The 17,436-nt window shown below is 41.6% G+C and overlaps 1 protein-coding gene across 1 annotated transcript in view; it reads right to left on the reverse strand.

Moving 5' to 3' along the window:
* Window positions 1–17,436, reverse strand: part of prima1 (proline rich membrane anchor 1) — a 36,365-nt gene that overhangs the window by 8,489 nt on the left and 10,440 nt on the right. The window contains exon 3 of the mRNA XM_042094499.1: window positions 4,250–4,379. Coding sequence (XP_041950433.1) covers window positions 4,250–4,379 — 130 coding nt within the window. The remainder of the gene's footprint in view (window positions 1–4,249; window positions 4,380–17,436) is intronic.

Consider the following 17,436-nt stretch of genomic DNA (forward strand, 5'->3'; position numbering starts at 1 on the left):
TGGAACCTCTACGCAATTGCTTTGCAGACCACAGACGTAGCCAACATCACAAGCACCTATGCATTTCCCCTGTGACTGCAGTCCAAGTGGAGTTATTTTAGGCCAGGGCTGAGCGTTACTCTGGGCGACAGCATTGAGCAGCACTGCATGTACACCACACACAAAAGCGATCCTCATAGTCTCCTCCAGTACGGCAGAGTCGGACCGGCCAAGACAGCTGTCCACTTGGGACGACTTACAAACCCGAAGCATGAGAGCATCCTTTCTTTAGCAGGCTCTGGTTTTGCGATAAATATGAACAAATATCACAGGGCACTTCCCTCTTTATTTTCCCTGCCTCATACTTCCCAACCCCTTCTCCTCTCCTCTCTCCCTCTTCCCCTCTCCTCTCTTCTCCTCTCTCCTCTCTTCTCCTCTCCTCTCTCCCTCTTCTCCTCTCCTCTCTTCTCCTCTCTTCTTCTCTCCTCTCCCTCTCCTCTCCTCTCTTCTCCTCTCTTCTCCTCTCCTCTCTTCTCTTCTCTTCTCTTCTCCTCTCCTCTCCTTTCCTCTCTCTCTCTTCTCCTCTCCTCCCCCTCTCCTCTCCCTCTCCTCTCTTCTCCTCTCCTCTCTCACTCCTCACTCACTCTGGCCATCTCAGATTTCTCGTCGCCTGAGAGCTCTAATGCGCTTTACCACAGTGACACATAAATTCCTCTCCCCAAAGCACTGCAGACAACAAAGACAACAAGGGCATGAAAAAAAGAGAATACATAACAATAGTGTTTGTTTCTGTTTCTGCCTCTCTCTCTCTCTCCCCTGTCTATCCTTCTGTTCCACTTCTATGCTGAGCCAGTGTGTGTGTGTGTGTGTGTGTGTGTGTGTGTCTGTGTATGAGGCAGCCCCAGCACTGAAGCTCTTTCTCCTTGAAGGCACTTAATGCCATCAAACTCATTACAATAAGCCAGTGGCCAGCAGATGCTGATGTGCTGACGCTGACTTGTGCCTATATACCATCGAATGGGACGATTATTGTGGTGCTAAACCCCGTCTGACCGTCTGGCTTTACCAGAGAGCCGTTTCCGCTGCATAGGTCATTGGCGGTGGCTAAGTGATGATTTCCACTCGCATATAAAGGAGGACATTAAACATCTCTCTTTTGTGACTGTGGCCTGGCAGAGTGAGCATACTCATTAGGAGGTAAAAAAGCTGCCAGCTGAGCCTCCCATTAGGGAATACATTGCTTCCACCCAAATTCTCAGGGCAGGGGGAGTGAGAGGGAGAGAGAGAGAGAGAGAGAGAGAGAGAGAGAGATGGGGGGGTGAGGCAGAGAGATAAAAAGCAACAGAAAGAAAAATGTGTACACATTACAAATTCATTCACTCGGGCTAATTCAAATGACTCTCTATGCATGGCGAGTAATGGCTCCATGTTAAAGAATGAGGCGACTCCTACAGTACGTGGGTGCCATGTGGGCATAATTCTGCGTTTATGTGAAATACAGGGAGGAGAAATAACCACCCAAAAGTCTGGACTTGATGTCTGCCACCACAAATTATCAGGAGAGTCATCTATGGCCCCATTGGGTACTGTTACAACAAACATGTGTAAGTCACACCCATAATGAAATAATTCACTAGCGGTTCCATCTGGTGTAGCATGGAACAAATAGCAGGCCTCCATGTCATAGGCTTGATGTGGTATCTGGCAAGTCTAGGCTATTTCCTTATTACACTGTTCAAAATGAGATTAAAATGGCCTTGATGGACATTTCTGTTTTTGAAACAAATAAGATGAAAATAAACATATTAAACAGAAAAGAAAAAGGGAACTAAGGAAGGAATATAAGAAAATAGACGATAATAGATATGGACAGCGTACTGGTCTGCTGGACTGAAAGTGTTAGTGTTGGTGTTGTATCACTCTCTGAAGGACCTGGGACCGACTTGGCATATCAGTTATTACACCATGACAACACTACTCCGCCAGCATAAATTTAACCTGCACAGCTACATGCGTGACTGCAGTGAATCACAGACGACCTATTTTTCCAGCTGCTTATGTGAGCGGTCATGACTGTCCGAGGTCATTTCCTCTGTCTTGCCCTGACGAGGTGGCCTTCTCCTCTGCTCCTCTCTCGTCGCCGTGGCGCTGTGTCACAGCGCCTTCTCACCTACAAGCCAACTTGACACGCCGCACGCTACTGACGTCCTCAAATCTCCCAGGTTACCTCATGGGTTCCACAGCTTTTAACTGCTCTCATTAATGGTGCATGGGCACTGAGTTCTGAGCCAAATGGACGCAACAAAACCAGTGTCTCTCACGAAAAGTAAAATAGAAAAAATGCTGTTTTTTAAAAACCCCTTAGTTGGCGGGGGGGGGGGGGGTCTCATAGTTATAGAACAAGTAAACTCGACCCAGCTTTTAAAATGGCTCTTACATTGCAGGAAATGAATAAGTAACGACGTGGTAATGAATTGAGCCGACAGGACCGGTGTGGTGAACCTGTCCCGGACTCCATCCATTACTACAGGAGGCACACGGCATTAGCATCAGGCAACAAATCAGCTGTGTCTGTATAAACTACACCTCCATCAGAAGCCATCTGTGAATGTGCCAGCGCGATCACACTGATCCCCTCAGGACCCAGCCAAGGCCCCTCTCTCTCTCTCTCTCTCTCTCTCTCTCTCTCTCTCTCTCTCTCTCTCGTCATTCCGTGAGATGGAAGCAGGCATAGTGACTCTGCAAATTAATTCATAAATAATGACCATGGTTTGATGCTACGACGGCTGGTGGTGTTTTGATGACATGGCAAGCGAAAGCAGCAGCACCTGCCCACCACCACCACCACAAAGCCACCCCCCTACCCTCTGCGTGTAAAAGTTGCTGGGATAACCACTTTGCAGTGCCATAAACAATGCTGTGCTGGTGACTTTCTGACCTCACAATGCAGAGACAAGTCTCTCAAAGGTAAAGACACGGTGCCTCATTAAATCTCTCTTGTGCACCCCCTCCTATAACAAATCCCTCTTGTGCACCCCCTCCTATAACAAATGGTGCGCGTTGCTTGGTTATGAAATGCAGGCTGAGCAAATGCCCTTTTTGCTAGAAGCCACTGCATTGCCCATGTTCACTGTGTTCTTGGTATTTTGTTAATTTCACGCGATTTATTGTCATGTTATTTTCACACGATTTATTCTCAGTACTGCATAATCTCACCAGTTGTTATTTAAGAGATTCCAGATATTTTCATGTGCCTTTTTTTGTTCTTTGTAATAATTGAAGACAGGGCAATAGAAAAAAGGGGTCTTCATGTCTTCATGCTTGCTGCTGGTAATTGAGATCATCCTCAGAATGGTGAAGAGCAACAGACAGCTCCACCATGATACGGACTCCATCCCTCTCTGTGTGCTCCTTCACTTCCCCGTCACATCGGCTCCTTCATCCTCCTCCGCTGTCTTTACGCTATTGTACCCCTGCCACAACAGATTATTGTCCAATGGCATATCAATGTGACATGTGAATCTTAGGATGCACAGTGTACTCCACTGAGTGAAGCAACTGCATGATAGGCTACTATTCTCTACAGGCACCTCTTTAGACGACTATTTCAGGGGGACTAGGCCTTTTTTCATTACTGAGCCTCTCACTACCTACACAGGAGGACACACAAAAGGTAAAAGGATGTGGTGTAGATTGAAGGTCACAAGTGATACAATTTGAGTGAAAAAGAGGTAATGGCAGTGATGTAATGGAAGCTCTGTAGCTATTAGAGGTGTTATATGTGAGTGTACATTCCCCTATGTTCATCTTCCCGTAAACTGTAAAATGTGTCCTAAAGAGATTACAAGAGCCTGATGAGGAGAAGCAAGAGGCTTTGTAAGGCTGTGGTGTGGATGGATACGTGCTGTGAGTACTCTACTACTGCAAGCAAAACAAGAGAGTATCTCTCTGTACGTACTTCTCCCTTCTCGTATGTGAATCGTGTGTGTGTATGTGTGTGTGTGTGTGTGTGTGTGTGTGTGTGTGTGTGTGTGTGTGTGTGTGTGTGCGCGTGTGTGTGCGCGCATGTGTGTGTGTGTGTGTGTGTGTGTGTGTGTGTGTGTGTGTGTGTGTGTGTGCGCGTGTGTGTGCGCGCATGTGTGTGTGTGTGTGTGTGTGTGTGTGTGTGTGTGTGTGTGTGTGTGTGTGTGTGTGTATGTGTGTGTGTGTGCGCGTGTGTGTGTGCAAGTGTGTGTGTGTGTGTGTGTGTGTGTGTGTGCACATGGCTTACCTCTTTATGGCCTTGTAGCAGACGATGGCGGTGAGGAGAAGGAAGACAACAGAGGCACAGCTGGCGGTCCCGAGCACCAGCCACATCTCATCCCACCAGGGCTTCCTTGTGGGCTCCACGGGGGGAGGCACTGCAGCACATGTACACACACAATTCACTTTTATTTATTATTTACACACACAAATCACATCTATATATTATTTACAAATTAATTACATTTATTTATTTACACACAGAAATAACATGGGTAACACTTTATAATAACTACACACAATTCATCATTTATTAAGCCTTTGTTACTTATTAGTTAATGGTTTGTTCATCATTAGTAAATTCTTGTTAATGCATAATTTATCATCAGTAAAGCATTTGTTCACACAGTTATAAATGGTTTAATAAATAAATATAAATGGCTTAATAAATTATGAATTGTGTGTAGTTATTATAAAGTGTTACCATAATATGTATATAATTTACACATATAAATTACATGTATCTATTATTTACACAAATGTTTCCTTACTATTTCCAAATATGTATTATTTACTGTATTACTTAAAGCCATTTACAGTGGCTTTACACTACAATTAATGTATATGAAAGCAAACAATTGACCCTGTCTTGTTAAGCATCTGGCCTTACTGCCTCAGGTAGCATAGGACCATCAAAGGCAGAGGGGGAGGCAAAAGACAGAGACAATCCATTTTAAAATGGTTTAGCCTTTGAAAGTGGTTGATGATAGATGAGTGAAACAGAAACTCAGTTGGCTATTTTAGTGTTTCTTTTATCTCATGAATAATAAAAAGATGACAGGAAAAGAGAGATGGAGAGATAAACAGATGTTTATCTGTTTATCAGACTTAAGACTTAAGTCACTTTGAAGTGTCTCCTCCTACTCTGAGACAAAAGCTGCTGTCCAGAGGTCGAGTAGCCTAAAGATAGCCAATGGTCATTTATGAGATAATGCAATAATTGCTGAAAGCTTTTATTGCAAAAAGATTGATAGGGAGCTCTCCCTGCATCACCTGAGAAAATATCCAGAGCACACCAATGCCGCACGAATACACTCTGTTGCGTGGCCTCCCTCATTTTTGCTGGGTTATTCAATTAAGCCTACCTTTACCTTGTCTAGTCATGCTGCAAATTGCTTTAGAAAAAATGTCACCTGAATGGCAAGTAAATCACTAAGACGTTGTTAAAAAAGACATCATAGGATATCCTGGTTCCTGCACCCCATTTCCTGAGATAAAGACCAGAGGCTTACAACAGCACAGCATTGTTCATCATCTTCTACAATTATGTCACAGATCTACTGTGTCAACCCTAATCAGTATTGTTTTTTTTTTCTTTCTTTAATGCCTAATGTATATATCATACTGAATGGTGCAGTGAAAACCCGAAGACACCAGTATCAGGGCTATTTGTGCCTTTATGATGTTTTGTACAGTTAAAACGATATTTTTCTTTCTATATCAGAGACCACCATGGAGCCGTTACATCTCCCATGTGTTCTTCATCACCTGAGAGGACAGGTGCCGGGCTTCAGTGCTTGGCTCCCCTGACATTAATCATTCCCCCTATCCGAGAGGCATTTATTTCAGGTCATTACACTGCCTCCTCGTCCAGAAAACGATTAGTGCTTTGGGGCACTCGTTGCTTTCTCTGCCACTTTAAAGTTTGGATGAGTTTTCTCTGTTTGGGGAGCAGTAGCACTCGTTTCATGAAGCGCGAAAGCTAAATGGCGTCATTAAAAGGGAGGGATAAGGGAAGAAGAGAGACAAGCTGAAGGCATCTGCTCGATGTCTCGCCTCATTCGTGGTCTAATCGCCTGTCAGGTCACATGAGTCTGTTTGCCTGGTTTCCAACATGTGGTGTTAATGTATCCTAGAGGTTTCATTTCATCCTTTTTGAGGGAGAGGAGCTGCAACTGGGTAGCCAATGTTACTACATGATAGTTAAATAACTGTTCACTAAATATCTTACATTTGATTTGTCACACATATTTTGCACCTGTTGTATCCCCAATTGGTTCTATCACTTAGGGACCATTTAAGATGAATGGGGTAAATATCTCCCTACAACACACCTGACTGACGAGAAGGCATGCTGTTCTTATGATGGATGATAGAGATACAGTCACAAATGTAATTTATGTCATAAATAATGTCATTTATGTAATAAATGTAGCACACTACGTGGGCTAGCTACAGATGCTGTCATGACAATATTTCCTTTTCCAGGAACCAGCGTGAAGTAGGGGTAATGTTAATACAACATTACTGCAACATTAATACAACAATGCAAGGTAGTGTCACCATCTGCAGGGTGTCACTACTCTCCACATTAAATCAGATTACATGTGTATGCAACAAATCACAGAAATATTCATGTCAACTTATTAAGGGCTGCTAAGGAGTAGCAGTGTCACAAAGGCGTTGTTGGCTTTTAAAAGAGACAGTCACACAGATCTTTTAAGTCGATAAAGTAAGTAACTCATATTTAGATTTTTAGCCGTATTCTATGGATGTTGTGGATAGAGACTAGGTGTGTCCCAGACTAAATTAGATTAATCAAACCGGTAGTCTCATGTCTTCTAATAATAATTGCCGTTCTTCTAGACAGTAAGTTAAATGTACTTTTTTCAAGGAACACCTTCAGAAAATGTATTGACAGTCAAGCGATTCATCTTTCAGCGCCGGTGGCATCTGTCAAAAACTTGATTCCCTTGATGCTGCCCCACAATTCCTGAAACACTTTTGTGATGCCATGCCATTTCCAAACATAAAGAACTCCTGTGTAAAACAGGACTTTAAATAGAGCTGGCTTATTTAAAATGAATTAATTGTGATTTAATTAATTTGCTAATCCGCAGCTAAATAGGCCATCCCCGACTACCCACCTAATTTGTCCAGTTAGTGCTTCTCTTTTCTAAATCTGTCACTAAGTGTCTCGTTCTGCATATACGTCAAAATCTCATCACATTGTTACAGTGTCTTGTTATGAGATGTAGCATCTTATATATGTAATTAAGTATACTGGTTACACACAAAATGTCTTTCTGCTCATAGGAGAATACACAGCTACACTGTCACTGCCACTGTATGATCTATAGAAATGACTTGACTTAGTATAAATAATTACAGTAAGTGGTTGTATTATGGTACAAAATAGAAGTAGTAGTTTACGGGCAGCCGTGGCCTACTGGTTAGCGCTTCGGACTTGTAGTCAGAGGGTTGCCGGTTCGAACCCCTGACCAGTAGGCCACAGCTGAAGTGCCCTTGAGCAAGGCACCTTACCCCTCACTGCGCCGGGATTAGTGTGTGCTTCAACTCACTGTGTGTTCACTGTGTTCTGAGTGTGTTTCACTAATTCACGGATTGGGATAAATGCAGAGACCAAATTTCCCCTAATGGGATCAAAAGAGTATTTATACTTACTTATACTACTTAGAATATTGTGATGAAACACTGAATCTATGAAACTCAGAGCAGGTGAAGAGTAGTTCCAAAAGAGTGCTTTATGGCAGAAAGTTCAGTCATACAGTTCAGCGCATGATGTGGCTAAAGCGTGCGCAATAATATTTAATCAGTTCATAGAGCTCCAGTTCAGTGGATGCTTGATCATTCAAGATAACCTTGGGCCAGCTTGTCTTTTGAAAGAGAAGAGCCTTTTTGGTGATCTTCAAAGAACACAAACAACTAATCTAGTCTACGTGTCACTGTGACTCAGTAGCTGACACATAGAGGCACAACAGTCCCACTGGGCAGTGGACACATGCAGCGAGAGCTGGATGCAAAAACTAGAAGTACAATGGGAGGATTAATGTATTAAGCAGACAAAAACATCAGCAGAAAAGCTGGGTTCGGCGACAGTCTCACTTGATGGTCCTCCGGGCCCAATTGTACACAGTGACCGCAAAAACGGACAAGGAATATACACTGACAGCCACAGAACTGCTCGCATGCTTTTGTAATAGTCACTCAAGCAAACCAAATACTGACTATAAACATAGAATATGCACAATTACATAGTTTCCAAATGTTTTATTCATGTATTTGCCTCCTATATCTCCCCCATCATTACTGGGGGGCATATGGGAGGCAAATGCTTCATTAATTGTTCATGAACAATGAACAATAACATCCCCAACAGTTCTACAAGTACCATGTTGCCATTTGTAACTTCACTCCTTAGTTCCCCTCCAACTGGTCTTTGAGATATTGAAGAATGCAAAAGCTTGCAATGCCATTTATCTGCCCTCCGATGAACGTCAGAGACTCCAGTGCTCGGGCCCTAAAATAAAATTTCAGTGGCCCACCTCTGGCATTTTGCATCTTATAGTGACTGCTTATGTCATCTAGTCCTGTGCTGTCCCATAGTAACTGCTTATGTCATCTAGTCCTGTGCTGTCCCATACATTTTTCAGGCTCTGCATTTAGAAAACTTTGACTTTGCTCAGTAGCAATGCATACACATACTGAACTAAAGAGAACCAAAAAGGAACAACTTAAAAAAATGGCAGTATTTGCAAAAAGATACTGAAGTAACAGTGTGGGCTGGCTCTAAGGGCGAGGTCTTTGAATGATTGAAAGTGACAATCTAGCTGAGCTGCACTGTTGAAAGTGCATTCATGGTTCATAGGGTAAAAATGGGTAAGAACTTTCAGGTCCCAAATGGGGCAACTGTCTGGCTACTGTATTTCTTACCAAATCATAAACCAAAGAGTGTCTCTATTAGGATGTCTGGTTCAAGATTGGTAATGGGAAAATGTAATGTTATAGCACAGTAAAATGGAAAAAATACAATAGCTAGAGAACCTCATTTGACATTTTTGGCCTCAACCTAAGAGCTTGTTCATTTGTATAACATTATTTCTACATTTGGACTGTTGAATTTATAATGAATTGATAGGACAAATATGATGTCAGTGCGCAGGCCACATTGTGCTTGAGTGACAGTCAACTCTCTATCTGTCCAGAGCAATTGGGATGACCTTGGTGTGTTTATCGTAACTTGATTAAATGTCATTTAGCACATGACACAATATGACATGACATGACAAATATGACATATGCCTAAAATGTATGATTTTTTATTTTTTTTTTATTTCAAATGCTTTCCATCATTCAAACTCCAGTAAACAAACTTTGTTTTAAAAGTTGCTACTAAATTGCTGTGAGAGAATACTGAAAACCACAAACAACCAGTGTGGGCATGGGCCACAGCATTACATTTCTGAATCACTGGCCGCATTTGGCATTTGCCGGAGGTTTGCATTCTCAGAGTGCCCTCTGGTTATACATGTTATGCATATTGTAGACTATTCAGCTAAAGCATGCATTGCTAAAGCACACAATAAATTAGCTGACGTGTTAATTATAACCTATTTTAGATTCTACAATTCTACTGTGCTGATGGCCTGACCACTTTGCTTTCTGTTTTACATAAGATAGAAACTCAAAATGGCCATTGCAATGTGCACGTGTGCCACTGCAATTTTTTGGCTCATAAACACTGCTTGGCATAGAGGTTTAAAAAACATTGTATATGAGGATTTGCTGCAGTGATATTGCTATCTACATGCATAGCCTCCTACAGAATGGTCAACATCTTCCAAAGCACTCTTGAAATATGGTACATTTACATCAGGAAGCAGTATGCAGGAGGGTAGAAACATGTGTGGAACTAGGCCTACTCCTACGCATATGCAACAAATCGCAGGTGTGTCAGCTCTCTATCCTTTCCCTATGTACCACAGCCAGCATTAATTACCATGAATTTATCTAAACCTATGCTGGTGGGGGTGGGCTACTTTGGCTTTTATCAACTTCATCAAGTCAGTGCATTCAATTTAACATGGGTTAAATGAGCCATTTTAAATATATAGGTAACCAGTGGTGAAAAGGCAGGATTAAACATGATCTCTACTCTCGCTGCATGTTCTAAAGCTACACGGTTCTGGTGTAGGAAATCACACTTAAAAACATTACTCGTTACAGCACAGTACACTTCAGCAGTTCAGGGAAAGGCCTACCAGACCTGGTCCTCATACTCATCCAAAGTTCTTAATTAAAAGATCTCTTATCGTCACTGGCATCTTGCAGAGCCTCTTCCCAGCTCTGGTTCAGATGAGAGTGCACTTGTGGGAACACTTCCAAACTGGTCTGCTCTGTAGCTCTCTACCAGTTTTGGCCTAGTCACTGTCTGCTGCATTGATCTTAAGGGCACTGCCATTTCACTTCATAAACCCTGAGTATTTATTAGCGAGGCATCCTCTCTCAGGGTAGGAACCCATGCATCAGCAACTTTGAAAGTTTTCCCCACTCTAAATCACCCAGACGGATTCCCTTGCCCTTCGTAATTGCAATTGATTAAATAGCACAAACAATCTCTCTGTTATAACTCACAGAATAAATATTTGCAGTGGTGAAATGAGCCGGTGTTAAATGGGAAAAATGCAAACACCCGTATTGATTCATGGATTATGGAGATTTTCCTGCTTGAGAGACTACATCTCTGGGGAACAATGCCGGCCTTTAACCTAAGCACTACATCTAATTACCGTAATTGGCTTAAGTAAACATGTCCATGATTCTCCATGAGGGTCCAGAGCTGCATGGAGCTTTTCCTCACAATGCAGAATAGAAGTGCTGGGGAAGTTTTTGATCCGAGTTCCCCAAAATGTATTCTATTCCATTACAAATACTATTCTATGAAAATGTTTGACTAGTGATTGGACATGCTTATTAGAACCGAGTACGATGGCTTGTGGAACATCATCTGGGTCTTCAGTTTAATCCTCCTCACTCATCACTGTATCTCCCCAACTGCCCCCATCACAGGTGCAAAACACACCCTCACGCTTCCACACACACTATAACCATCTGCAAGTAGACAGTCACCAGATGGCAGTCTTTTTTTCTTCCTAACATTTTTTCTTTTTTCTTTTTTCTTTTTTCTTCCCAACACACGCACATGCACACAAACCCGTACAAAAGTACATAGAGGCATGCATGCAAACACGCTCTCACACAAACACACACACAATAAATCCATCCATCCACAACACACAGGAACACACACGCACAGACACATAGACACACACACACACACACACACACACACACACACACACACACACACACACACACACACACACACACACACACATACACAAACACACAAACACACAAGAATTTCAATGTGGAAGCTTCTCCCAAGTTACACAACACCCAAAGTAGCTTGCCGGTGCTAATAGTCACTTATAAGCGCACATGTGTGAGCGAGTGTATTAAGGTTAAAACAAATAAGAGTGCAAAGACAGAGACAAGAGAGAGAGAGAGAGAGAGAGAGAGAGAGAGAGAGAGAGAGAGAGAGAGAGATGAAGACAAAAAGAGAGTGTAGGAAAGAGTGAGGTACAATTAAGTGCAAGTCTGTGTTTGCTTTGCTGTCACCATCCATCTCATCCACATTTTCGTGTCTCTCCCTGCTCCCTGCAAAATCACAGACTAAAAAGCTGTCCGCCTCAATTGTGTGAGTAGCCACTCATTCGAAGTGACTCGTGCATATGTGTGAGCTGGACGACGAGGCCGAGAGCCAGCAGTGAAGGGACTCATCTGTGCTAATGAGGAGTGTCCGAGCTCCTCCGGGCGTCCCGCTTCGTGAGATGGGCTCCATCTCCAGTCTTATCGGCCAAATCCCTGGCTTGCTGTCCTCGCACGACTTTGTCAGCCTCAGCTGCCCCAACACACGGTCTGTCGACGGCTGAAAAAAAAAATGGCTGCCCTCGAAGATGGCCTCCTGAGGGCACAGGGTGTCTGGCTCGGCTGAACGCAGTAATTGGGCTGTTTTGCCTCTCCAGGGGAATAAAGAGATGAGAGGGAGACAGAGAGGCTGACAAAAATATGACGCCGGGGAAAAAAAGACATTTGAAAAATAACTGTTAACTTGACGTTTTGACATTTTTGATCCATGCAAGGGTCAGGATCAGTTTGTTGGCTTTTACCCAATTGATTTCGTTTCACACTAGGTGCAACCTTTGAACATGTCAAATCACAATTCACATTACAAAGAATGTAACTACGCCAACTGACATCTACAATCCTTTTGGCATCATACTGTTATATACTAAAAATATTGACAGCATGCATGGTTCAATGACTTGAATTTCCCCTTGGGGATCAATAAAGTATCTATCTATCTATCTATCTATCTATCTATCTATCTATCTATCTTAACAGGAACCAATAATGAGACTATATGTTGAACAGGACACTGACAGAAACAGAGGTGCATGTGAAACATGACTTAATGTTTCAGAGAACAGCAAGACATATGGCTCAGTTCAGAATGGCAGCAAACAAGCCATGGCTATTAGATTAGGCTATTTTTATACCTGCCACCGAGGTTGATTGGGTTAGAAGGCTCTAGATGGTTAGGCCAAATTGATTATGAAGAAGGGGACCTGATAGTGCCCAAGACAGTTAGACAAAGACCAGCCCTCTCTCTCAGTGGTCAAAAACCCTTGATGCAATAACCTCTCACACTCATGTATGAATAAGAGAAGCACTGAGGTCATTTACCTTTCCCCACTCGACTTGGGCTGCATGTTTATCACTTGTGGGTCACATTCCCATGAGAGCATGTATGTTTTTCTATTTAGCACAGGCTTACATCCAAATGTATTAAACATAAGGCCCTGTTGTTCGAGGTGCTGTCGGTAGGAAAGAAAACATAGCTTGAGTTATCCTGCTAGTAGATAGCGCAGCCAGGCGGCTACAAAGCTATGCTATGGGGCCAGATTTTAGACTGTGCTTGTGACTCAAAATGTAGTGTTTCGTTAAAGAAAGAATGCTCGTCAAAGCTCTTTTTCCATGACTAAGACAAGGTAATGACAAGAACACTATAAACACTATCAACATGCAGACAAAACTAAAATGTAGCTAAAAAACTGACAATATCCCTCATTTCGGTTAACAATATATTTTCCTAAATTACATTGCATTGGATGACATGTGCAGTAATTTGTTTTTTTTCTGCTGTGTGAATAATATCAGGATCAAGTGTAAACTGTGTTATGTTGAGTGCCCTAGCAAGTAAATTAAAATCCCATTCTTAAAGGAGATTTTTTCACATAGATCTCTGTTTCTAAAGATCACCAAGTGCTGTCGGTACGAAAAAAAATTAAAACAATCGTTTATACCTAGCTCTACCATCTGGTTGTCACAGAACCAATGTAACCTGTGCTGGGTTGACCGCGCTGCTCAGCCCTACCCTCACCCGAACTCAGCACCTCAGATCTGGAGTTGAGTGCACTAGCAAGTGAGCTAAATTCCCAGGGTGCTAGCAGCTCTGACTGACACATCTCTTAAGGCATAGACCTACTGCACGTACCAACTGGCTACCATTACACTCACCCTCCTAAACCTCAGTCTGATGTGGGAATACTGTGTTTCACTGTATATTCACCACATAACATACAGTGGGGCACAGTTTCACTTATTGTAAATGAGAACCAAGAGAGAGATGACAGTGCAGTACAGAAGAATGAACAGAACAGTTAAATGTTAACAGTTAATTAATGTAATATGAAAGCTATTTTCAAAATGCATGGTAGGTTGCCATGTTAACATTATGGTAGTTGTTGCTAGGGTAACTAACTACTAATAACGACATAGATATCTGGATACCTAATTTTAATAATTGTATGCACAAAACACATTTAAATATAAGTGCCATGGAATGCAAATATAAGTGCCATGCAATCCCCAGATAATTAGTATAAGTATATATACTCTTTTGGTCCCGTGAGGGAAATTGATCAAGAATTCACCAACTACCACTTTGGATCCAGGTGATTTCCTTAGCTTTGCATTTGATCCAAATAGTATTGATTCTCTTTTGCTGAGATGAGGAGCTTGTTTTCAGAAACCAAATACTGACTGAAGTTGTGAACTACTTCCGCCTTATTGCGATGAGACACTCAAAGAGCTGAATCATCTGTGTAAAGGTACAAGTTCCAATCACATGCTGACTTTATGTCATTAATATACAGTACAAAGAATAGTGGACCTAAGATGCTTCCCTGTGGGACCCCACAGTTAAGTGGAAGAGGTTTTTATATAGTTCCACTCACATCTACCACTTGTTCTCTGCCCCTCAAGTTATACTGGATCCATTGTAAAGATTGTATGCTTGGGTGCTGCTAGTGTAGAAATGGTGGTTGCTATGTTAAATAAAGTGGTTGCTATGCTAGTTGCTATGTTAATCATGTTGGTTGCTAGGTTTACATTATGGAAGTGGTTGCTAGGGTAATTGAGATGGTTGCTAGGGTAAATATGGTGATAAATGTGGAGCCTAGGGATGACAGTACAGTGCTATGGTAATTATTGTTGGTTGCTATTGCTGTTGCTAGGTTGACATTATGGCATTATGGTAGTGGTTGCTATGGTGTTGCTAGGGTAATTGAGATGGTTGCTAGGATTCTAGGGGTAGACATGGTGTTTGCTATGCTAAATAAAGTGGTTGCTATGCTGGTTGCTATGGCAATCATGTTGGTTGCTATGGTGTTTTCTATGTTGATATTATGGTAGTGGTTGCTATGGCAATTGAAATGGTTGCTAGGGTGTTGCTAGGGGTACACCTAGTATAAGTATAAGTATATATACTCTTTGGATCCCGTGAGGGAAATTTGGTCTCTGCATTTATCCCAATCCATTAATTAGTGAAACACACACACAGCTGCTTGCTACAGCGGCGCTCGGGGGGCAGTGAGGGGCAGTGAGGGGTGCCTTGCTTAAGGGCACTTCAGCCGTTCCTACTGGTTGGGTTTAGTTCGAGCTAACTGGTAGGCCACGGCTGCTCAAACCTGGTGGTTAGTATGGAGCCTAGCCTACCATAATTATTACCTTAATTATTACAGTGCATGCAAATGCACTGTACTCTTATGTAATTAATAATAATAATTAATAATTAAGGTAATAATTATGGTAGCATTTTATTTCATTCTGTATTTATCTATGGGCGTGTCAGCTGACAGTATTTTTCAAACATATCCAGATAATGCACAGGATAAACCAAAAATATATCATTAACCCAATGTACATTGTACCACACGTCAATGAAATAACAATACTCTGAAAATGTCTGCAAGCACTTAGTCCGGCAGCCATGGGATCAGACCATGGGAACAGACAAAACCAAAGCCATTGGTTTTGTCTGTTAAAGTTTTTTTTTTTTTTGCAGAATCTTGTAGACTAGGGGTAGCTCTTTAAGATTTAGGAAAGTGCCCAGTGATATCACTCATATATTAACCCTTTCTTGTTCAATGTGCTGAATATAAGGCGATACTCTTCAGGTGAATAGGGTAAAAATGTAACTAGCAGATATCACTATGAAACTTCCCCAGTTGATAACTTACATTAATATGAAAAAAATGTATTAAAAGTTTTCTGTAATTTAATGTTTAAATATGAAAAAAACCCAATGTGCCAAAATTAAGAAAAACAAAATAGAAAATACCTCTAATTTCAAGGTGAGTAGGCCTACTCATATGCAAATCAACTCAAATAAAATGTACTAAAATACAGTGTTCTGTGTGATAGTTATTCAGACAATACTGCATGCGTTCAAATTTGGACAATTTAACCCTTTTCTATACCAATTAATGCATTTCTGTATTTCAGATAACGGCAGTACAGTAGTAGTCAAGGAGTCATGGGGTCAGACCTGGCAGTTTTGTCAGTTATTTTTTATTCATTTATTTTTGCTTAGACTTATTGACTTGGGGTGGCTCTTTGATATTTAGGAAGGTGCCCAGTGATATCCCTTGGGCAATTTCATATATTAACCCCAAAAGCCCTATGTGCCGAAATCATGAAAAAAATAGGAAATACCTCTAATTTCAAGGTGAGTACACATCACCTCAAATAGAATGTACTAAAAACAGTTTGCCGTGTGATAGTTTTCAGACAATACTTCATGCATTCAAATTGGGAAAATGTATCCCATTTCTATGTCAAATAATGAATTCATAATTTCAGATATCTCCTGTAATAATTCGGAATATGTACACATTTCCTCTAGTATTAGTTTTGAGCAGTTCTGGCTCATTTGTTCTTGAACATCCTACAGTACCTTAAAGCATGGGTTCCCAAAGTGGGGGTCGGGACCCCCCGGGGGAAATGATTTCCATAAATCAAATAAATTTTGGAAAAATAAAAGAGCTGTCACTTGACCGCACTTTAAAGACAGATTTTAATTCCAAGACGCTTGCTGAGTTCTGGATTTCAGTCGAGAGGGAATATCCACAGCTATTGAAGGCCGATGGACGTACTGACGCCGTTTGGCTCCACATACCTGTGCGAAAAGACTTTCTCTGCACTGACATATTAAAAACAAATACAGATTGCGTCTAAATGTGGAGGATGATCTCCGTGTGGCCGTCTCCACAATTAAACTAAGAATGGACTTGCTGTGTTCCGCGTATAGCGCGCTTCCATCTCATTATATGAGATTTACGCTGAAAGATAGTTGCCAAAATGTAAATTTGCGCAGCAACAATGTACATATGTTTACAACAGTTTGTGGATATTACCCTGACCGAGATATTCTTCTGTTAAAATGGAAATTAAAGTAATGTTTCAAAGTTAAGTTTGCACGACAGCAATAATGTGCACTCATGTTACATGGGTATTATTTTTTGACTAAGGTATTCTGCTTTTATTTTTTGAGTCACATCCAGGGATAGTGGCGGTCGCCAGTCTCTGTCTCTGGCACGGTTATTTTGGGGGTCGCGGGTTGAAAAGTTTGGGAACCCCTGGCTTAAAACATGCACAGAACATTGTGCAGGGCACACCATTAACCTGGAAACTGCATCTTAGAGCTACAAGGGGTTTCACTCTTGCAGCCACATCTGATCATCTCCAAAATGTAGTCTGGTGCAAGTTTGACATTTTAGACTGGTTGGGCTCAGTAACGAATCAATGAATCCTTCTTCAAATGGCAGTTGAATTTCCAACTGAAGTAGCATTCCTCGGTTTCAGGCTCCATGACTGTGAACTCTGTACCAAACTAAAAACTCTCACTTTAATATCCAAGTATATATACTATGTCAACTAGGGATGGGAATTTAAATATTTCAGTCGAGTGGAATCAAAAATCAAGCCTGGAATTTAAAAAAAATTATT

This window comes from Alosa sapidissima, chromosome 6, assembly GCF_018492685.1.
Source record: "Alosa sapidissima isolate fAloSap1 chromosome 6, fAloSap1.pri, whole genome shotgun sequence".
NCBI lineage: Eukaryota > Metazoa > Chordata > Actinopteri > Clupeiformes > Clupeidae > Alosa > Alosa sapidissima.